Source organism: Bufo bufo, chromosome 6 (genome assembly GCF_905171765.1).
Source record: "Bufo bufo chromosome 6, aBufBuf1.1, whole genome shotgun sequence".
NCBI lineage: Eukaryota > Metazoa > Chordata > Amphibia > Anura > Bufonidae > Bufo > Bufo bufo.
In genome coordinates, this window is record NC_053394.1 from 277383047 (window position 1) to 277407104 (window position 24058).

Genomic DNA, 24058 nt, shown 5'->3' on the forward strand with positions numbered 1-24058 from the left:
GAGGAGGGGCTTAACAGTCTTCACTTAGTGTCACGCCTCCTATGGAGATGAGCTATACCAAGGTCTTCTGTGTCCCCCAAGGAAATTGGGCGAGAAAAAGCATTTTCTATGAGAGTGCCGGTGATGTGCGGTCTGCAAAATGCGGAACACACATTGCCGGTGTCTGTGTTTTGCGGATCCGCAAAACACATACGGACGTGTGAATGGACCTTAATAGTCCACAGATTCCACTTCTCTCCATTTCCAGGGTCTGTATACAGGGCGGTGCTCTAGTCTAGGACTTGTATTATCATTTAGGTGTCCTGATGTGTGACCCAATTTAATTTTGCCAGGTACTATAGAGGGTTCTATGTAAATTAGGGGAATGTTCTGTATAAACAGATAGGACATTAAAACAAATAAAAATATGCACAGCGCACTAAACCAACTTTAGTTATCCTTTTCAGACTCTCCCTGTCCCTTAAAAGGTGCCATATGTGCCAAATCTCTTTCTGCAGTTCATGAATTTGTAAAGAAATAAAGAATTTGTAAAGAAACCCGGCTGTCGTATAATAAAAAAAACTATTCAACTATCCATACGGAAAACTAAGCCATCAATGGAATAGGGAGGGTGTGAATACCACTGGCTTTTCAGTGAAGTATGGAGGGCAATTAAAAGGGATACTGTCAGTGACGATGCTATGTAACCAAGCATAGTGCCAAATAGGTATTTTTTTCATCTAAATACAAAAGTGCCTTGTGTTTTGTTGACCAGGGGCTCCCCTGCAGAGAAATTCCTCTTTTTATCAATATGCAGATGAGGCATTTAGAGCAATGATAGCATTGGTGTTGCTTTCAATGCCCTGCGTCTCACTCTGGCCAGTCCCCGTCTCGGACAGTTGATTGAGACAGCAAGACAGTAGATGTGTAATCTCACCTGACTCTGTATTCTCGTGTACACTCTTTGTTCGCATATCAGCGCATGCGCAGTACCCTTGTTTGCACTGGGGATGTGCTGCTATGTGAACAAATACGTGTGTGAGAATACAGAGTCATGCAAGATCATGCACCTACTGTCTGGCTCTGTGAATCAACAGTCAAATGCAGGGACTGGCCAGAGAAAGGAGCAGGCTTTGGGTGCAACAGCAAGACCACTGTTGCACTAAGCACCTCATTTGCATATTGATAAGTGTTGAAAAAGATGGAATTTCTCTATTTATTGATAAAGTGGAATTTCTCTGTAGGGGAGCCACTGATCAATAAACACAAAGGCGCCGTTGTGATTAGGTGACAAAACCATATTACATGGGGCTGTCACTGGTTTCAGACTCCCTTTAAACTCAGAAACCATTCAATAACATATCACAAAGGGAAATCGTGTAAAATCGACTGCAGGTTAACTTGTCATTGTTAAGTTATGCTTTACTCTCTTACCTTTCCTATTAAAAAGTAAACTAAGGATTCCTTGGGGACAATCTGTTTTAACTCCTCCAGCTCCTGCAGTGCAGACTAATAAATATAAAAAAATAGAAATGAACAAAAAAAAAAAAAAAAGGAACATTTTCACTCATACTGTATAAACCTCAGAAGCTACCATAATATCATACCTTATATTTTTCATTGGCAAACAAAATGGAGGCTCGGTGGAATTTGCATAGTGGATTTTTGGGATCTATGGAAATCGCTTTGTTGAGAGTATCCAAAGCCTTATCTGATTTCTTGAGTGCGTGCTGCACCTATAACAATACAAAAAAACAAAACTGTGCATCTGAAGTCTTGGAAACCAATAAACCTAAACTTACATGCACTTATGGATCTCAGTGGTAACCTATGTGTATATAGCACGTCATTGCGGGAATTAAAACTTTTGAAAAAGGTGCTTTCATTATTTATTTTTTTGCTATTAAAACCTTTCCAACCACCCGGCAAATTTTATCGAGTCTTGGCCAAACCCTTTAAAAAGGAAACTCAGACCACTTACCACTCCTATATGGCACAGCAATACTGAACTTTGTGGGTTGATATCTAGTGCTTTCTGGAAATGCATCTCTGCCAAGCTAAATTTCTCTTGCTTGTAGTAAATCATTCCAAGACCATACCTGAGACAGTAAAGCAAGAAAATACAGGCTTACTTGAGAATGGTTTGTGAAACAGCGGTTACCTATGCAGAAGCAGAATGTCTGCCTTCCATGTCCGACGCCAGGGAGGCACAGATCCAGTAAACAGGGTAATGAGTATGAATAATCAGTGCGGAATCTCAATTGTATCTGTATTCATCAACCATGAAGCTGACTGGAGATTAGGGGTGGGCGATATGGCCTAAAATCTATATTGCGATATAATTTTAAGCATGTGCGATATATATTGCGATATATTGTTTTCTATAGTGGGGGGGGGGGGGGGGGGGGGTTCAACTTTTATTTTTTTTTAAACTTTTTATTTAATAACTATTAGCCTCCTTAAGGGCTAGAACCCTTGTCATATTCACCCTAATAGAGCTCTATTAGGGTGAATAGGACTTTACACTCTCCCTGCTGCCCTGTGCACACAACAGCAGGGAGCTGACCATGGCAGCCAGCCTCTGATGTGCCCCCTCTGGTAACTCAAACCCACCCCCCTCCCTCCCTCCCCAGTATTAATCATTGGTGGCAGTGGCCACAGGGTCCTCCTCCCCCCCCCCCGCCCCCCCATCATTGGTGGCAGTGGCCACAGGGTCCCCCTCCCCCTCCATCATTGTTGGCAGTGGGCAGTTCCGATCGGAGTCCCAGCAGTGTAATGCTGGGGCTCCGATCGGTTACCATTGCAGCCAGGACGCTACTGAAGTCCTGGCTGCGATGGTATGTTAGTGAGCAGCATTATACTCACGTGCGCCAGGCGCTCCTTCTCATAGGTCTGTGCGGCGCATTGCTAATGCTATAAGCATTAGCAATCCGCCGCACAGACAGAAGAAGGAGCGCCCGGCGGCCACGGCGCACGTGAGTATAATGCTGCTCACTAACATACCATCGCAGCCAGGACTTCGGTTACCATGGCAGCCAGGAGTCACGCTACTGATCAGAGCCCCAGCATTACACTGCTGGGACTCCGATCGGAACTGCCCACTGCCACTAATGATGAGGGGGACCCTGTGGGATATGGCCGGCACATTCATTGGTGGTGCAGTGGCCACAGTCCCTCCCCTCCTCCTCTGTCCTCAATGGTGTTCAGCGGCAGCCGCGCACAGTGGGGAGGGAGGGACTCCCTCCTTCCCCAGTCTCCACTGTGCCGGCCAGCTCATCAGGAGAAAATGGTGCGCGCAGAGAGTGTGATCATATCGCGGTCCGGCGATATAGGCGATATGGCGAAAATACATATCGTGGCCAAAATTTATATCGCCTATACCGCCCACCCCTACTGGAGATACTGGAAAAGAAAACTCCAGCAGCATCTTTTTGCCTAATGGGGAACTGTTCAGGAATTAGGGCCACTTTATTCCAAAAACAGCACCATAACTATTCACAGGGTGTGTGGTATTGCAGTTCAGCCTCATTCACTTCAATGGAGCAGAGCTGAAATACCAGGCACAAACCATGGACAGACATGGCATGGCAGAATGTAGCCATGTTTTTCTCATACTGGACAACACATTGAACATGACAGTGTAGCAGTAACTGAATACCAGATATATCTCACCAAGCATTGTAGTGTCTGGGGTTGACACGGATGGCGTTTCTGAAGCAAGCAAGTGCTTTGTCCAACTCCTCTGTTAGTACAAATTCATGGCCCAATAGCGTGAAAGCATATGCATAGCCAGGATCCACTTGAATAGCCCGCTGGAAGAACTTAATGGCTATATCATGCTCCCTTTGCAGACTGAAACAGTTTCCAGCGGCGCACCAAGCCTGCAATGATGAACATTGTTAAATATTCAGACACTGGATGAAACGTATTCCCTAGGATATGCCATCCCTGTATGAACATGGGATTTTGACTTCTGAGATCCCCAACAATTCTCAAATCTGATTTAGCCCAAGGTCCCCTATTAAAGGGGTTTTCCTGGATTTTTATATTGATGACCTATCCTCATAGGTTATCAATATCATATCGGTGGGGGTCAGACACCCCCCACCGACCAGCTGGTTGAAGAGAAGGTTGCCCACTGTGCCAGCACAGCCTTCCCTTCATTGTTTACTTGTTTAAGCTGTCCCATTGACTTCAATGGGACGGCTCATTCCTATACACTTCAATAGGAACGAGCTGTCCCGTTGAGGTGAATGGGGTGGCTTCTTGTAATTACACCTGCTTGCCGCTGCAATGTCGACGGCAGGCAGGTAAACAATGAAAGGAAGGCTGCGCCGCTAATATATAGCTAAAAGTAAGGGGTGCCGGGTGTCGGACCCCCGCCGTTCTGATATTGATGACCTATCCTGAGGAATAGTCATCAATATTAAAATCCCCGAAAACCCTTTTAAGGTTAGCCCATGCACAACTGCAGCTGACCCCATACACTTAAATGGAGCCACGCTGCAGTTCCATGCTCTGCGGGTGGTTGGTCGCTGCTATTCAAGGGAAAACTCTTACCTCTGGTGAATTCTTGTCCATATCTGTGAGGTCCTTGGAAAGTACTGAAAGCGCGACATCCTTTTGTAAATGCCATAGCGTGGTGGAGTAGATTTCCATGCCCTCAACTCGATAGTTTTCAATCCTGCGCACCTCAGAGAACACCCGTTCTGCCTGCAGAAACACAGATAGCAGCACTTCAGATGACAAAATGGACAGAGTTGGGAAGGGAGAGAGTTAGGCTGTCCCATCATGACTGAATAGCTGTGGATTTGCCATCTTGGATTTTATCGGAGCAAATTGTCTGCATTGTACAGTACCAGCAAAGTGAAGGAGTTTTTAGCAATTCTCATGCACACGTGGCAGAAAAAAAATCTGACACTGAAAATGACGTAAGATGGCAGCATGTCAATTTATACCTCCGATTTTACTAGCTACTTTCCAGAGCAAAGAGTGAAATCTGCGCATTTTGGTGCATTTTTTTTTACTGCAGATTACAAGCAGAACCACTGCATATTTTCTACAGCCAGTCAGTCATGTGTGGACATAGCCTTAGGGCTCTTTCACACGAGTGGATACCGTGCGGGTAATCCGCTGCATGAAAGAGTGCCAAACCCCGCTCCGGACAGCAGAGACACGGAGCAGTAACATGATTGATAATTGACGACCTTTTTACTACAAAAATCACAGTGACAACTTTATCTCACTATGATTTTGTAGTAAAAAGATCAGAGAGGCTCGGAGCATTATCAATCATGTTACTGCTCCGTGTCTCTGCTGTCCGCAGCGGGTCTTGGCTCTCTTTCACGCAGCGGATTACCCGGACGGGATCCGCTCGTGTGAAAGAGCCCTTAGGGAGTGCTTTGCCCTCCTCTTGGCTGAATCAGGATTAAAAAATGCATTGTGAAGGAAATCTACTTCCTATTTACTTCAGTAAAGAGAGGGACATCACAAATCCTCCTCAATATACCGTAAATGCAGGGGCGCATAAAGATCTAATAGGGCCCCATGGTAAAACATAGTATGGGCCCCCCTGCCCCATCCAGTTTCCCAGTACGCGTGCATCAATCACCCTAGACAACTGGCATAAATACATTGATAAATCTCCCATACAGCTCTAAACCGCTGCTTCCCTTATTACATAGCTGCCTGCACCCACTATCACTGGAGCTTAGTGCAGTGTAAATGCCTATGTGTTTCAGATCATGCAGCTTGGTGGCATATATGGCTAGACGTCAGGTGAGAAGAGGGTGAAACGTCTGCCTGGCCTTGAAGGCTAACATGTTAGAGAACCTTTGTAGGGCACCAAAGGGTAGGTTCACAGCTGCTGGATGGCAGATCTGACACATATTTACCAAAGGATTTCCGGCATAAATCTGAGGCAGACACTGATTTTGTGGATGTAAATACGGTAAAATAAGCTGCCAGCTAAACTACTCGTTCTTGAACACCGCTTATTTTGCGGAGCACAAAAGGCTGGGTTCACATATGCGTTGTGAGCTCTGGCACTCTGATCAGGTCACTGTGTCCAGCATATATGCTGGTTTTCGGCTGGACAAAAAAATAAAATAAATTAACAATAGAATAGAGGATGCTCACCAGTTAATCTGGAGCCCAGCCCACTGACCACCATTCAGTGATATAAGTAGACACAAAAAAATCTGAAAGTCTCACAGTAATTTGCATATAACTTTACTAAAATATATATATATATATATATATATATATATATATATATATATATATATATATATATATATATATATATTTTACAGCACACTAAAAAACAGTACATAAGAATAAATAAAAAAAACCTGAATTCATACACCCCATCATATGATCACGTGTGTTTATTCAATCCTTAACCAGTGGCTCTGGTGTGTTAAACTAGCGTAATCTTCTGTAGTAGTACTCACTATCAAAGCGGCGGGCAGGCCGGCAGCGTAACCTCACTCACTCATTTATGCTCCTCCCACTTCATGAAAGGAGCAGGAGGAGCATGAATGAGAGAGGTTACGCTGACGGCCTGCCCGCCGCTTTGATAGTGAGTACTACTACAGAAGATTACGCTAGTTTAACAAACCAGAGCGGCTGGTTAAGGATTAATGGACAGACAGCACAGAGGAAAAAGGCGATCCTCTTGCTGCTCCGGCTGTGGTAAGTGAATGACGTGTTTGTTGGGGGCAGTACAGCGCATACAGAGAAGCCACCAGCCCACCCAACGATACTAAATGTCATGAATAGAAGCACGGGCTGCCGGCATCATTTAGCGAAGCTGCCAGCCCGCGCAAGGTGCTGCTTAGTGCCGCGATGTATGCACGGACTGGAGGCTTCATTGAAGGCTCTGCTGCCAGCCTGCGCTAACTCCTGCCCGCCCATGGTTTAATGGCAGCTCAGGAGCAGTTAGTGAGAGCTCCTTAGCTGCCGCAGCCAGCACATTTGGGGTCACCTTGCGTTTATAAGACGCACTGATTTTTTCACTCCACCTTGGAGGGGAAAAAAGTACGTCTTATAAAACGAAAAATACAGTATATGAAAATTACTGTGAGACAGCCATCTTTCAAAAAAATAAAAAATAAATTAAAAAAACACTACACGTAACTTTTTTTTGTCCAGCCAAAAGCCAGCATATATGCCGGAAAGTAGTCAGATCCCATTACAGTGAATAAAGGGGCCCGACTGTGCATGGTGGTATCCAGCTATGTCGGATACAGTGAACTCCGGCATTCTGTTCCTCCGCTGGAACAGACTGGCAGAGTACACAGCGCATAGGTGAATGCGGCCCAATCAGGGTTACAAAAAGCCCTTTCACATGAAGCTGAAGACAGACTGTTAACGGATTTGAGTCCAGAGCTGAGTGAACATACCCTAAAACTTCTGCCAGACAAAGAGTGCTAGTTATCTTCCACTGCACAGTCAGAATCATCTGGTCAAGCAGCCTTATGCACGTGAATCTGCTAAATTAATTCTATACAATTGTGTGAGAGCAGAAACCTCATCTTACCTGCAGATATTCTGCCAATTCAAAATAGGCTCTGCCAATCTGGCACAATACCCAACCTGTGTTGTAGTGATGAGACGGTAGGTGGCTCAGGATGTTGATAGCATCTTTACAGTTATAGGAACACAAGGCTACGTAGCCTTTTCCCATGTCCCTTAAGAGGCTCATTAACCCTTCTATAAAAATATAATGGAGAAAGATATAAAAGCAATTTGCGTAAACATAATGCAGCATTCACAGGTCTTCTTAAATACACTATAGGTCTACACGACAAATGACTAAGATTTACTTCACATTCTCCCAAACAGCATCCCCCTTTTCCCTCCATCTCAATGTTACCAAACAGGGTCCTCATGTTAATCACTGACATGCCAAGAACCGTTTATTCTGAAATACCACAAATGTACTGATCACACCTTACATTTCCTCCATAAAAGAGATTTGTTTCTTTTATATGAAACACTGACGGCCAGGGATATAAAAATCGGGATTTCTTCGCACCACATCCGGATTACCTTGTGATACAATGAACTGTTGGGAAACATTGCTCACCTGCTGCTGCCTTTTGTATCGTCAGTGCTTGGATTTGAGGACCTACACTGGAGATTTTGCCTTCAGAGATGATTGAGGAATCAAGCTTGCTAATTTCTAAACTCTCGTTCATGTTGGCCTGCGTAACACCTTTATTTGTTTTGCTTTTGGTTTTACGATTAGGGATTTTGGGTGGAAATTTCATTTTCAGTTTTTTACTGTTCTCCTGTAACAGAAAGATACAACAGGCGGTTTTACTATTACATGTAGCTTTGGACATGACTTTTCCCTACCGAAACCCTCTACAATGGCCAATGCTAAACTTAAACTTCTAGGATACAGATCTAATAACCAATGCTTAAAAGTCTTACCTTTGTGGTAGAGCTGTCGCTGGTGAAAAGACGGGAACTTCGTCGCGGTAATGCATTAGGAGGGGCAGCTATAGTTGGGCTCAGTACCTGAGGTGTAGTGCTATTAAAAAGAAAAATAAATAAAAAAAATAAGGCTACATGCACACGACCGTTGATTTGGTCCGCATCCGGGCCGCAGTTTTTGCGGCTTGGATGCAGACCCATTCATTCAATAGGGCCGCAAAAGATGCGGACAGGAATCTGTGGTCCGCAAAAAAAACAACCTGTCCTATTCTTGTCTGTTTTGCGGATAGGTAGTTATATTAAAGGCTATTGTGGAACGCACACGGACGCCATACGTGTTTTGCGGATCCGTAATTTGCGGACCGCAACACACACAACGGTCGTGTGCATGTAGCCCGAATCTGATCATATATACAGAAAATTTGTGAAACATAGCACACGTCACCATTTTTGAGTTTTAATCAACGTTAATTTTCAAGAAAAGTAAAAGTAAATGAATGCATTTCCATAATGGCAGTTCAAGGTCAATGCTTGCGGATACTGTAGTCTGGGGTAGTCTGAAACATACCTCCAGTCTCATCATTGAATCAGAATTGTTTCAAAGCACAGATCGCTAAACCACCAGTGAGAAAAAAAAAAAAAAAAAAAAACGTATCTGGTAATTGCCCCACATATGCTGAGAGGAATAAAGGTTTAGAAAGGGGGCCTAGAGGGTCACTAATATCCCATACCTAGTCTGAGGTCCAGAACCCTGAGTCTGTACGACAAGCACAGGGGTTATGTCCCGGCTGTTGCCACTCTGTGAGAACACCGACTTTGTTCCTGCTTGGCTGATTCTGGTGACAGACTGTTGAGAAGCAACAGCAAGGTAGGAGAAAGCATTAAACCAAGTAGGATATGATAAAGCAACAATAATAATAAGGAAGCATTACAGACCTTTTTAGCAGGGGTTCCAGAAGATGGCACATCAAGGACGCAAGAGGAATTGTAGGTTTGTAAGTATGACCCATCAACTGGGCTAGGGGTGTCTAGTGGCAAGATTCCAAAACTGGCAAAATAGCAGGAAAATAAACTGCAATATTGTAACTACATTGATTGATATATATATACACATACACACACACACACACACACATCTATCTATACATACAAACACATATATAACACATGTACCTGGGAGTGAGTGGGCTCAGTGCAGCTGGCCCCCCTAACAGGCTGCGCCCACTTTTTGGTTTGTTCTGAGCCTGTTTTACCAAGATAGAGGAACCTGTCCCCAAGTGTAATGAGTCAGGGGAGATAACAGATGGGTCTATGTAGGACAGTGAGGAGTCAGAGTTCAGGGGATATTTTACATTGGATGACTCCAGATTTAATCTATTTAATTCCTTCAAGAGAGAAAGGAACAATTATTAGTATAAAGTATATAATATAAAATATATGTAAATTTTAACAATCACATTATACACCTTTAAGATATTGTTTTCTGAAGTAAAACATCCTATTTAAATCTGGTAGAAAACTCCTTTGTACAATGCCTGTCTAAATATCCTCCACACATTGTAGAAAAATATCTGCAAATCAATTGACGTACTTAGATTTCAAGGCAGCATGTCAATTCAATCTGCACGTCATTGCATAGGTTGAAATCTGGTATGTTGATTAATAAATCCGCAGGTAACACAAAAATAACTAAAAACACACCTACGTATCTCACAAGCACTTACTATAGTGTCTTGAGGCGTTTCCATTAATACTGTGTCAGCTTGCCTGTGGGATATAACGTTGTGGTTGTTTACCATTAATGTGCAAGTGTTCGGCAGGCAGCTACTAAAATTCTGGAGGGAGGTCAGTTTAAAGGTCTGCTCGGGGTCTGGCTTTTCACCTAAAAACAAAACAAAAAACACATCAAACAAGGGAAAGACAAAAAGTATGACTGTGGAATGTTTCAATAACGTTCTCTTTTCTAGTGGCAATGCAGCAATCTAGAACTCCAAAAGTAATACCAGAACAAGCAGGGGTGGGAGGCATCTTCAGCAACTCATACCTATTTCACATAATGATTCAAAAGGGGACCACAGGAAAGGGTTTAGACTAAGGCTCTTTTGGTAACATTCGGATCCTTTGGCCAATCGATCGGTTTTGCTGCAAAGACATGAGTGATACAATTAGTGCTGCAAATGCTTAGAAAAAAAAGAAATGATAGACAAGTAACTTGAGGCTGTTATCCATGTGGCCGAAAACTATTTCTACTATTCTGGGACAAAATCAATAACCCAATTATTTACAGCAATAATCAACTGTATGCACACGGCCATGTTCTGGCTGTGCCCATGCTGTGGGCCGCAAATTGTGGTCTGCAATGCACGGGGACACACCGTGTGCCTGCCATCTGTGGACTTATTCACTTGAATGGGGTCCGCACCGCAAAAAAGTAGAGCATGCACTACGTTTCTGCGGTGCGGAGGCATGGACAGAAAACCAACAGAAGCACTCCGTAGTGCCTCTGATGCGTGCCTTTGTTCTGGATCTTCTGGATTGCGGACCGCAATACTGTACAAACCTGCTACGGTTGTGTGTAAGTGGCCTAAGGGTGACATCACACAGGGGACATGGGGCTTGCTTGAACTGAACTAAATTTCAGTCATAGAAATTTCCGTAACTCCTACAGAAAGTGGTCTGGTTTAGAAAACCCACTTACAAACACTATTTGGGTGTCCCTCATTTAGGACCTCCAACTGCCCAACGCAGAGTGGTTACATATGGTGCCTGTGCATAAGCATGATTGCTGCACCATTCAAATGGGGAACACTAGACCCCCTTCTAGTGATTGGTGGGGAACCAAAGGTCGAACCACAACCAATCAAGACACTTATCACCTGTCCTGTGCATAGATAAGTAGTCATTCTGGGACAACTTCTTTAAGATGAAAGTATAACTTACAGTGTGGATTTCATCCTATACAGAAAATAATGAGCACAGGACTACATTTCCAACACCTAGTTGAGATGCAGACTATAAAGGAGAGGCTGTACCATGACTTATTACAGCTGAATTTGAAAGTACCTTCCAACAGTGGCAATTATGGGGCAAGAAAGGTGTGCTGCAAGACGTCAAAATGTGAAACGTGCAACCATTATCCTGCAATAAATGTTAGAGACACGACAGCTTACCAGTATACATGGCCGAGCAGCGACAGTGTAAAGCAGGCAGAGTCTCCAAACTCTGTAACTATCTCCTCCTGGCTCTTTTGTTTATTCAGAACCCCACCAGACAGAATCTGCTCCCCCTCAGCCAGTCTGCAAGGGAAGAAACGGGTCAGACACTGCGTGGAATAAGGAAGAGGGAGTATTCTGTGCACATATCAGAATATCACATTATTAACCTCTTAATACCACATGCATTCTGTAGGGGAAAAAAAAAAAAAAACACCAGTTTCTTTATTTTTTTTATTCTCCGTTTACCTAATCATAAAAAGACGTTAACCTTTTTCTATGGTCTTGTACGAAAATAGTGATACCAAATTTTATTATATATATATATATATATATATATTTTAACATTTTAGTACTTTGCAGAATAAGACTATATTTTCACTTTAAAAGGGGTATTCCCATCTTAGACAAGGGGGGCATATCACTGGGATATACCCCCATTGTCTGATAGGTGAGGGTCCCACCTCTGGGACCCGCACCTACAAGGAGAACGGAGCCGGGGAGAGTTGTGGCTGTAGGATCCCAGGTTTTCCGGGGTCCGTCCACCACCAGGCGCAGCTCCTCGCCTCTCCCATTGAAGTGAATGGGAGCGCACCGCTCATGCGCGGCCACCGCTCCCATTAATTTCATAGAAATGAATGGAGGGCGGCTGCGCATGCGCAGTGCGCCCTCCAAGTTTCTCCGCTCCATTCTCCTTGTAGGTGTGGGTCCCAGAGGTGGGACCTGCACCTATCAGACAATGGGGGCATATCCTAGCGATATGCCCCCATTGTCTAAGATGGGATAACCCCTTTAACATAGCCATATCAGGGCTTGACTTCTGTAGGACGGGTTGAAGCTTGTATTGGTACAATGTTTTGATTTATTGAATCATTTTTATATTTTAGGGTGGTGCAAAAAAAAGATGTATTTTTTCTTAGTTTTTATTGTGCGGTAAAAATACATTTTCTTTAATCCACGGCTCATTACAGTTACAGCAGTACCAAATAAGTAATTCAACTTTATTTTAGTTCTTCTTTGTCCTTCTAGGGAACTTCTATCAGCACTTGATCACATAATGCTTTGGAATACATAGTCCTGCAAAGCATTATTGCCCGTCAGTGGTACACTAACAGGCAAACTATTAGGCTATGCCTCTGCAATAGCCTAATAGGCAGAAGCTCATGGCAGATGTGGGAGACTTTTGTTAGGCCCCCAGTTGCCACGTTAACCCATTGGTGTCCTTAAGGCGCATTTTACGTGTGCCGATGAGCAGACGACTGTCAGGAAGAAAGTGTTCCTTCCTAACAATAGCCTGCTTGTTTGTGAGGTGAAGAGCAGCATTTACATGCAGTGATCACCTCCACAGTATGAGGACTAGTGATGGTTATTGCGATCACTCGTCCTCATACAGATGCATGGTTTCTGACCAGAAACGATAATAAATAATTTCACCCGTCAAATGTGCGTTCCACTAGTTTATCAGGTGATCCCCGACAACTGGTCAGGCTAAACAAGGCATTAGATGTTGTGATCGCTACTAACCCTGGCATCTTAGGGGTTCAATGACCAGAGACCAACTTTAAATGTTCCCTGATACTCAAGGCCGTTTGCAATAGTCTGGGCATCAAGACTGTACAATGCAAAATGTAGCAATGTTTTTCTAAAATGTTGCCTGAATGGCTGCGATTAATACTGTAAGTTGGTCATTGGACACTCTGGTTAAAAAAAAAAAAAAAAAAAGATGGCCGCTTTGCTTTTCAAAATACCTGTGCATCGGCAGCCCGAGACACTTCTTACTTTTCAGCCCTGTTCTTGTATTGGCCAGCACTTCTCACATGGGAAGAGCTTTCCAATCTGAGGGCAGCAGGACAGTGCTACTAAATGCATGGTATGTACAAGGTAGTTTGAGAAGCTGCATGGCCATCATAGATAGCAAAAGAGGAGCCTGGGAATTGGTGGATCTGCAGCCGGAAAAACATAGTTAACTCTTGAGCTGGCCACAGATACGAAAATGATTGTGCCTGAAACCAGAATTAGGGTAAAACCACCACTGCAGGTTTGATCCAAAGCCAGAAATGCATACAACAATGCATACAACAGAATGGAGTATGTCCTTCCCTGTAGCCAAGCTAAAATCGACTCTGATATCACGTGTCACAGTGTTATCTGGTGACAAACGCCATTCAAATCCATTGAAGAAGTCAATTACCAATTTCTTCCCATTGTTTACTTAACGGGTTAACCATGGCTTGGCTACATCTGTATGTCCGCTACCTTTTGAATCCACTTCTGGTTTTGAAAACATGATAAGGGATAGGCAACTGATAGGACCCCTACCTATCACGAAAACAGAGTCCCTAGAATGAATGACATGCACTGCTGCTCCATATAGGGGTCTGCTGGAGAGAAGCAGAGTTCAGTAGTGTCAGTGTACATGTAACCATCGCTCCATTGTCTCCAGGACCAACCGATCAGATACTTATGTAAATTATTTCTTAGGGAGAACCGCTTTAGTTAATAGTTTTAATTTAAACACTCCACAGAACATCCTGTGGTGCAGACCTTAAAGAGGTATTCCCAACTGAGAGTTATGGAATATCCACAGGACATCACATAGAAGCCAAAGAGATTCAGGTTCCACCTCCTCAACCTGCATCTATCTTGAGAATGGGGACCTGTTTGACAACGTCAGTGTATGGAGATATGGCAGTTGCATGACTATCCTTGGAACTACCGTAGAAGTGAACAGAGAGGTTCCAGAGGTTGGACCCCTATCTATACGACTTTTATGGCATATCCTTGGGATACGCGATAAAAGTCAGAGATGGGAATACCCCTCTCCAGCAGGGCCTGTGAGGGTGGTGCACGACTCATAGGTTCCAAACACCAGATACATTGTGTCATGCACTACCCACTCCATGTAAGCCAGCTGGCCACACTACATATATAGCCATCTCACCATGAATGATAAGACAGTTGTGTACATTATTTCCTCTTGTGGCTGCAAACCAGCCTAATCTTTATTTCGTAGGTGACACTGGGAGACAATTAAGTCATCCCCGTACATATTAGATTGTTATTTCATGAATATGGCCAGCTTTAAAGTCCCGACTAGTGTTGAGCGAACTTGTGTTTTAAGTTCGGCGTCTAAAGTTCGGGTCATCGAAGAATCGCGTTATGGATTCCGCCAACACGGACCATAACGGAATTTAGAATCCATAACGAGATTCTTCGATAACCCGAACTTTAGACGCCGAACTTAAAACACAAGTTCGCTCAACACTAGTCCCGACCATGTCTTTCTGTCAATGTAAAGCATTTCATCCACTGGCACATGACGCCACTGGCTAACCGCAAATTATTATTTATTTTTTTCAGCCGCTTAGAAACAGTTTGTCAGATTGTAAGGGAGCTCGACAACCCTTTAATACACTGGATCAGACTACACGTAAGGTAAGTGACAAAAAGGAAAGACTCACTTGCTAAGGTCCACGCAGCATTTTGCAAGAAGATATTTACATTGCGGGGTGGCACAGCTATGGGTTTTCAGGAGCCGGTAAGCCTTATACGCTTTTCCTGAGCGGTAATAACATGTGGCAAGGAGGAATAATGCCTCTTCTGAATGCACTGAAGGAAAGGGAACAGATTCAGATGACACTCAAGGTACATACTCCATCCAAGTCTGCACAAAACCCTCTGGGCCAGAGTGCAACATACCTACTTAGATGGAGACACTGCCTTTCATTATAGCACGGGGTACAGAAGTACCCTGCCCCCCTTTTACCCTTGATTTAGGAGCAATTTCTCCCCTCAACAATGCTGCCATATATTCCAAGATGTCAGCAGAGACTAGTAATGGGAGTGGGCTGGTAGATCCACATGACATCATGGTAGGTGCCCACTTATCCCAGGGTAAAGAGTTGATTGTCTGGGGTGCAGGTGGGTCATCCTTTGGGAACACCGCTGCTGGACAGGGGTTGTCCAAAGTGAATAAACCCACCTGGATTCCAAACATGCAGTCAGGGCTGTACAGACATTATAAGGCCCAATAGTAAAACTTCACAATGGCCCCCACTGTGAATTCTGACATATTTACACAAATATTTCATTTGTGGAGAAGTTAAACTTTCGCCCACTTTGCCTGCTCTCTCTGATCACCATATTTCTGAAAGTGTTCTGTCAAAATACATTGATATTTCTCCCCCATAAAGCTCTAGTTCCTCTGCTTCCTATCACATATTATAAAACTGGATGTACACTAAGAGCAGCTCGGAGCAGAGCAATTTATACAGCCCCCACTGAACCCAATGGAAGCTGCAATGCACCAAGCTCCCCCTACTGGCAGCGGCAGGACTTCAGCACTGCACACATGCCCTCACTATGGGCTCCATAGCAGGGGCATAGTGGGGCAAAGTGAATAATGTAGTAATATCTTACTTAAGATGAAAGCGATGAATACTCAGCCTGGAGAGTCAGGAATGAATACACTCATTTACATAACATACCTTCTGCATAAAGTCTTTCTGCCAAGAACACGGCATCTCGGTAGGCGTAGTGATTCAGTGCTTGCCATATAGCAGCCTGGGTGTTCAGAAAAAAAGAAGAGCGCATAAAACATCCAGATAATATAAATGTGCATGGGAAACATTTCACATATAAAACCTTTATGGGAAAAACGCCCATCTGTAAATTGTCTGCGGCCGTCTGACTACAGAAGTAACTACAGTCCGTGTCATGTGAACACAGCCTAAGCTCAAAGTTGCAAATCATGTACCCATGGGGCATAGGTTGTGTGGGTATGCCTTGGCATAACAGTTTTTCTTTGCTGTATAGAATAGTGTATTGACCATATACTGAGCGAGATACAGAGTTCTGATGTCTAGCGCCAACACAGTGTGAACATTGCCCTGTCCAAGTACTTACCTGCTCCGGCCCCATGGGTCCACCAATATCTTCACTGTGCTTCAGTCTCCACAGGTAAACTTCCAGCATGGACAGGGGTCATGTGCACCAATGCAGCGGTGTTTTGTCCCCCAAAACTCTGACTGAGAAAGCCAAGCAATGCTGTTTGCTGTCCAAATGAGGAAGTTAAAGGGGTTATCGGGTAAAGATAATGATGACATCCTCAGAATAGATCATCATTACCACATCAGCTGTTTCAGGGAGCCATTATGCTTACCAAAGCTCTGGCAAGTGCTGTGGGCTCCTGGTAGCTCTCCAAGCAGTGCCATACATCATCTAGTGGCTGTGCTTGGTATTGCAGCTCAGCCCCATTGACTTGAATGTGGCAGACCAGCAACTATATATGGATAGAGGTGCCCCTACTTAACAGCTGCTCTCGGCCACTCGGATCCAACATGAATTCTCTGCCAATCTTCACTGTCTACTGCACATTGTTATACCATGGAAGGATTCTTGAAGACCTGACCGCCTACGCTTCCAAGTCAACAAGAAGGAGCTAGCAGTGCGTCCCACTCATCCCTCATTATGGTTTCCAATGTATCTCAAGGCCCAATTCACACTAAACCCAAAACAGCACAAACTATTTTATCTCTAGTAAATGTCAAGGTTCTGCATTTCATCCTCCATACAGGACAATGGTTAAACTAAAGCTAAGTGGTCCAAGCTGCCCGTGTGAAGAATGAGCTATTTTTACCATCAATGTGAACTGGGCCATAGTTTGTTCAGCATTTCATAGGAGCGATGCAACGTTTATTACACCTGCTCACATCATCCTGTTTGTGGCTTAATAGGGTTTTCCGAGACTTTGATACCGATGACCTATCTTCAGGATAGATCATCCGTATCTGATCGGTGGGGGTCTGAAACCCTGGATCCCCACCGATCAGCTGTTTAAAAAAGGCACCGGTGCTCCTGGGAGTGCTGCGTCCTTCTCATAACTTACCAAGCACAGCGCCGTACATTCTATAGCGGTGTGCTTGGTCCGCTCAGCCCCATTCACGTCTATAGGATCGAGCTGCGCCTAGGCCACGTGACAGATGAACGTGTTGTCTCTGGCCTAGGGAAAGCTGCAAGAAGGCTGCAGCGCTCACAGGAGCACCGGTGTCCCCTCTCAGATAGCTGATCGGCGGGGGTCCTGGCTGTCAGAATCCCACCAAGCAGATATCAATGACCTTTAAAGAGGTTGTTCAGCTTTTTGGACATTTTTAACTAGTGATAGCAGTCTGCTGTACGGATCTGTTTGCAAAGTCATACTTGACCTGCTCTCCACTGTTTTAGCTTCCTTCAGCGGTCTTCTAGCCCTTTCCTGTAAGCTGGTGGAACAGGGTCATAAGCGCAGCTGCAGCAATGCTGCCTGGCCTCAATGGTGACGTGTTCCCAAGCGACTAGGGCTGTGGAATACATTATCAGTAATTAAATGATTAACTTTTATAGGAATTTAGAAAAGTTTAGACCCAGTGATAAGCAGGGTGTTCTAATGGTGATAGATAATCAGTTCTCTCCTGTGTCCTCCTCTGTCCCTTATACTATAATCAGTTATAAGCAGGGTGTTCTAATGGTGATAGATAATCAGTTCTCTCCTGTGTCCTCCTCTGTCCCTTATACTAGGTATCTTTGTGCTTCTCCAAGGTCCTTAGTTACAATGCCTGAAACTGTGCTGCACATGCTCAGTAGTGAAGACCAGAGGAGGACGTTCACTACTGGGCATGCCTGGCTGCAGTCATCTCAGAACTGCAAGATAGAACAGGAAGAAAGCGCTAAAGGGGTTGTCTGGGAATAAGTAACTTTTCACAGGAGCCCACAGCCTCCCGACACTCCAGTCCTGCATGCTGGCTCTCCTGTGTTTATCTTCCAGTCATGATCATCTGCTCTGCTTCAGCAGTGACATATCCACAATAGACACTTTACCGCTGAATCAAACCATTGGCTGCAGCGGAGCAGATGACCATACCCATGCCAAGCCATGGACCAGAAGATAGGCACACAGGAGCCGAGCTGCGGATAGCAGGTAAGCATGATTCTTTCCATAGCTGAGGCAGGCTGCGGGCACCTGTGAAATGTGTGAATTATGACAAGTAGTGAATAGAGCAGCTGCACTTTCTACAGGTTTCTTTTATTCCCACTTAGATTTACACACAATTCTCTACATTTCCAGGACAGACATATAGAGCTTTTCTAACTTTCGCCTAGGACAAATTGGTGGATTTCTTACAATGAAGTGTATAACAGTATTTCCAGTTGTTAAAGGCATAGCACATTGCATATTTACTTCCGGGAATTTAAAAAGGATTTGTTCATAAATAGTATTGCAATAAATATGGCTTAGGTTCTATCTAAAGGGCCCTTTACACAGGCAGACAATTGAATAGATCATCGCTAACCAGCGCTAACTAGTAATGTACCTTAGCGATGATCTGGCGGTGTAAATGCACCGCTGATTAACCAATAAACGAGCTAAACGCTCGTTCATCTAGTAATTGCATCTTTTGTGCAGCACAAAAGATCGGTTTCCAGTGGCAGATCATGTCGTGTAAACACGATCTCCTGCCGGTAAAAAACAAGTCTGTATGTAGAAGAGCGGTGGCATTTTCGATCGTTCCTTCCCATACTCTGGAGGAGATCACGGCATGTAAATGCACTGGTCCTCTCCTCTAGCGATCAGCAGATTGTCGGGAAGGATCACTTCCTTCTCAACAATCTGCTGTAATATCATCACGTGTAAAGGGACCATAATTAGCCTGACTACTTACGAGAGGTGAGAAAAAGCCAGACTTCACCAATTTACTACAGGAAATGTACTACTTATAATTATTGGCAATTTATGAATGGCCAATAACGTGTGATAAAATGCAGGACTTAAGAGTTAGAACTCTGGCTTAGGCTACTTTCACACTAGCGTATTCGCTGGATCCGTCAGGGTTCAGCAAAAACGCTTCTGTTACTGATAATACAACCGCCTGCATCCGTTCAGAACGGATCCGGTTGTATTATCTTTAACATTGCCAAGACGGATCAGTCATGAACTCCATTGAAAGTCAATGGAGGACGGATCAGTTTTCTATTGTGGCAGAGAAAACGGATCTGTCCCCGTTTTTTCCCAGGATGGAAAGCAAAATACAACATGTTGCGGTTTGCTCTCCGGTATGAGAACGGAACGGAATGCATTTTGGAGCATTCCATTCAGTTCTGTCCCCATTGACAATGAATGGGGACAAAACTGAAGTGTTTTTTTTCCCAGTATTGAGCCCCTATGATGGAACTCCATACCGGAAAACTTTAACACTACTGCGAAAGTACCCTTAACACCACCCTGCAAGTGACACGTGACCCAGCAGTGATGTGCCGCTTGGGGACACGTCACTGCTGAGATTAGCCATTGCAGCGCAGGTGACTCTGTCCATGAAGAGGTTTGCAGTACGGAACTGGAAGATCGGTGAAGGGAGTCTCAAACCTATAATGGAGGGACAGGAAGCGAGTCAGTATGAATTTTTTCATCAGGTAGAGCACACTGAAATTAATAGTTAGAAATGTCCAAAAAAAATTTATAAAAAATTTTGAACCACTGTCTTTGTGCAGCCTTGAGTTTATCTAGTAGCAGGATCTGAATTTTCACTCAGTACCTCAGGCAGCTCAGCTGATGGCTTCTTATCTCTGACCTCCTAAGCACTTCTGATAAGAATGTGGCTTAAATTAGCATTTATGACCCCTTAGTAATTTACAAATAAGGTTTATTAGATGACTGGCACAAAGTGAAAGTGAAAGTACCAGTCACACAGCTAGAGTCAATACTTTGTGAGAAAATGGCTGACAGCCTACAGCAGGGCATAGTGGGAATTGTAGTTTTACAATAGCTGGAGTCTCGCAGGTTGGCCATCCCTGGCTTAGGGTACTTTCACACTAGCGTTATTCTTTTCTGACACAGAGTTCCGTCCTAGGGGCTCAATACCGGAAAAGAACTGATCAGTTTTATCCCCATGCATTCTGAATAGAGAGCAATCCGTTCAGGATGTCTTCAGGCCTTTTCAGGACAGAGATAATACCGCAGCATACTGCAGTTTTATCTCCGTCCAAAATTCCGGAAAATTTGCCGGAATGCTGGATCCGGCATTTTTCCCCACTGATCTGCATTAATGCCAGATCCGGCCCCGAGTGTTCCGGCAAAACAGATCCGGCATTGTGGTCTGCGCATGCTCAGACCGCAAAAAATGTGAAAAAAAAATAAGTGCCTGGTCCGTTTTTCTAGATGACACCAGAGAGACGGATCCGGCACTTCAATGCATTCGTCATACAGATCAGGATCCTGATCCGTCTGACAAATGCCATCAGTTTGCACATACGTTTCGACGGATCCGGCAGGCAGTTTAGGTGACTGAACTGCCTGCCGGAATCCTCTGGCGCAAGTGTGAAAGTACCTTTAGGCCATCAGTATATGACCGGTGGGTGTCTGACATCTAGGACCCCCGCCAATCAGCTGTTCGAGAAGGCAGGGGCACCAGCAGTAGCCTTTCCTAGGCTAGCGACAACACGTTCTTCGGTCACGTGGCCTGGACGTAGCTCAGCCCCATTCAAGTGAATGGGGCCGAGCTAGGATACCAAGCACAGCCACTATACAACGTCAATCATTGGCTACAGCTGCCATATGATAGGATGTGGACACGTGGAGAACAGAGCAAGTCAGCAGGAGCTGGAATCCAGCGGTGGGAAGCAGGAATGTATGCTTCCGTTCTCAGGTCTAACCACGACAGGGGTGTCTGGGAGAAATGTCCCCTGAAGGTGAACAACCCCTTTAAGACTGCAAATGTTGAACTGCATTCATACACAATGATAGTCAATGTGGTCCCACAGAACTCCAGTGATCGGAAGTTCTGTCAACTTGCGACAACATTCACTGTACAGTCGTTACTATAAATTAGCGGGAAATTGTAATCTTATGCCTCATTCACACATCAGTGTTTGGTCAGGGATTTTCATCAGTGATTGTGAGCCAAAACCAGATGTGGAGCCACCATAAGGTATAATGGAAAGCTCTGCACCTGTTCTGCGTTTAGAGCCGCACCTGGTTTTGGCTCAAAAACACTGATGGAAATCACTGACCAAACACTGACGTGTGAATGAGGTGTTATGTTGCACAGTCACAAGTTGGCTGCTCGTATTGGAGAACAAGACTTCAGCAGAAGATCGGCAAGTATGTAGTTTTACAGGTAACAAATTTGTTACCAATAAAATAATAAAAGTACATACTTACCGATCTTCTGCCCCAATACGAGCAGAGGGAAGGTCGTCTCTTTCCCTTCACTGATCTTCTACCGATCCTCCGGCCCGTGGGGCACACTCTTCTGGATGGCGTGCTCCAAGCAGGTCAGCCTCTCATCGGCTGGTAATCGTTCTACCTTTCTGCCCTATCCCTAGTATTATATGCATCTATGAGAGGAGAACAGAAGGCACAGCAATCTGAACGACACATGGATGGATTTCAAACTTGCACTGATTGGGGCTAGGTAGTAATGGACACCACTTTAAGCAATTCACTACTAGATATTTTTGGAATTGTGCCCTTAAACGGTATAAATCTGGTTTAGGTGCCCATAGCAACCAATCAGATTCCACCTTTTATTTTTTCGAAGAAGCTCTGAAAAATGAAAGGTGGAATCTGATTGGTTGCTATGGGCAATTACAGTTTTCCTTTACACCAGTTTTTATAAATCTCCCCTATATGACTAGCCTGCAACAAGGCGCCAGCTGCAGAGGTGTCCCCTCCCCCCGTAACAAGGCGCCAGCTGCAGAGGTGTCCCCTCCCCCCGTAACAAGGCGCCAGCTGCAGAGGTGTCCCCTCCCCCCGTAACAAGGCGCCAGCTGCAGAGGTGTCCCCTCCCCCCGTAACAAGGCGCCAGCTGCAGAGGTGTCCCCTCCCCCCGTAACAAGGCGCCAGCTGCAGAGGTGTCCCCTCCCCCCGTAACAAGGCGCCAGCTGCAGAGGTGTCCCCTCCCCCCGTAACAAGGCGCCAGCTGCAGAGGTGTCCCCTCCCCCCGTAACAAGGCGCCAGCTGCAGAGGTGTCCCCTCCCCCCGTAACAAGGCGCCAGCTGCAGAGGTGTCCCCTCCCCCCGTAACAAGGCGCCAGCTGCAGAGGACCCCGTGATGCAGAGACCACCTCATTCCATAGAGCTAACTGTAATTACCAACTCCCATAACACAATGCCAACCGCAGATGCCAGTCAAGGAACGCCACATTTCAAGGCACAGACTGACCCTCACATAACAAGATGCCAGCCACAAAATGGCTTCCCCACAGTAACACGGTATCGGTCAGCCCCCCATTATCATACCATAGAAGCCTCCCTTAACATGGCACAAGCCACAAAGCCAGACACCCCCAGAGAAGGAGACACTAGTATTGGGGGGGGGGGGTATTCAGGACCTGGTGATTTTGGTGGTAAAAACCTTAGTAATCTGTCACTTTACCACCACGACCATCAGGTGAGGTGGGAGAAGATGTGGGCTCCATGCCCACCAGTGGACCTCCTGTCACACACTGCAGGCTGCCTCCCTCATGGCCCAGAGCTCAGAGCCCTCCCCCTCACACCCGGTAATATGGTAATTCGCCTGCAGACGTCCACACTCATCCCCTGCCATCACTGGAAGGGTGCCCGTCAGCAGCTCCCTCCCTATGCCCATCACTAGGCCTCAAGCCTGGCTGGGTAGTATTCGGAGCACCAGGCCCGCCAGTTACCTGGACGGGTTCTTGCAGCACCGTCATTCTCCGGCCTCCCGCGTTCTCTCCCGCTGTCGGGACCTCTCTCCCTATCGGCTGCTCTCAAGACGTCAGTCGGGCGGCTCCGGCTCATTTAAACTCACAGCGACCGTTACCGGGGAGGCCGCCGGAGATAGCCGAATACAACCGAAAGCAGTCGGCCCCAGCCGAGATCCCACGGAAATTGCCGAAAATCTGCGGCAGTGTCCGGAAACCGCCGAATAGATACGGAAGCGGGCGAAATCTACTAAGCAGCCGGAAATAACAGGACTGCGCTCCAGCGGATCGAAGAAATAGCGCCCTCTAGCGGACAGAAGTATATAGCACTGAATCTGTGGATGTAGACTTTGTAGAGGATCAGATTTGGAGATATTTGGGGTCATTTATCAAACTCAGATTCCACCTTTCATTTTTCGAAGGAGCTGTGAAAATGAAAGGTGGAACCTGATTGGTTGCTATGGGCAACTGAGCCAATGCTACAGTTCTAAATTTACACCAGTTTGATAAATGACCCCAATTATTTATTGTAATATAAAGTAGTGATTATGGGGGGGGGGTCTTGGAATTAATTTTTACTATTTCACCTCAGAACACTGCAGTCAGCTTCTACTCTTTATTAAATGGCTGATAAGAAATCTACAGTATATTACAAATATAGTAACTGTGTCCCTCTTTGGTCTTTAACCCCTTTAGGACCGGGTCATTTTCCATATTTTTTTAATTTATTTT

At 45.0% G+C, this 24058-nt stretch overlaps 1 protein-coding gene across 1 annotated transcript in view; it reads right to left on the bottom strand.

Annotated features, from left to right (window-relative positions):
* CDC27 (cell division cycle 27) overlaps positions 1–23538 on the bottom strand; it is a 54272-nt gene extending 30734 nt beyond the window's left edge. The window contains exons 1-17 of the mRNA XM_040435092.1: positions 23309–23538; positions 16124–16199; positions 15098–15245; positions 11595–11720; positions 10469–10566; positions 10149–10306; positions 9598–9809; positions 9361–9472; positions 9156–9271; positions 8422–8521; positions 8072–8276; positions 7523–7695; positions 4540–4692; positions 3652–3860; positions 1961–2078; positions 1587–1715; positions 1414–1488 (exon numbers count right to left, since the gene is read on the bottom strand). Of these exons, the coding sequence (XP_040291026.1) occupies positions 1414–1488; positions 1587–1715; positions 1961–2078; positions 3652–3860; positions 4540–4692; positions 7523–7695; positions 8072–8276; positions 8422–8521; positions 9156–9271; positions 9361–9472; positions 9598–9809; positions 10149–10306; positions 10469–10566; positions 11595–11720; positions 15098–15245; positions 16124–16199; positions 23309–23335 (2235 nt within the window). The 5' untranslated portion in view covers positions 23336–23538. The remainder of the gene's footprint in view (positions 1–1413; positions 1489–1586; positions 1716–1960; positions 2079–3651; positions 3861–4539; positions 4693–7522; positions 7696–8071; positions 8277–8421; positions 8522–9155; positions 9272–9360; positions 9473–9597; positions 9810–10148; positions 10307–10468; positions 10567–11594; positions 11721–15097; positions 15246–16123; positions 16200–23308) is intronic.
* Between the last annotated feature and the right edge of the window lie 520 nt (positions 23539–24058).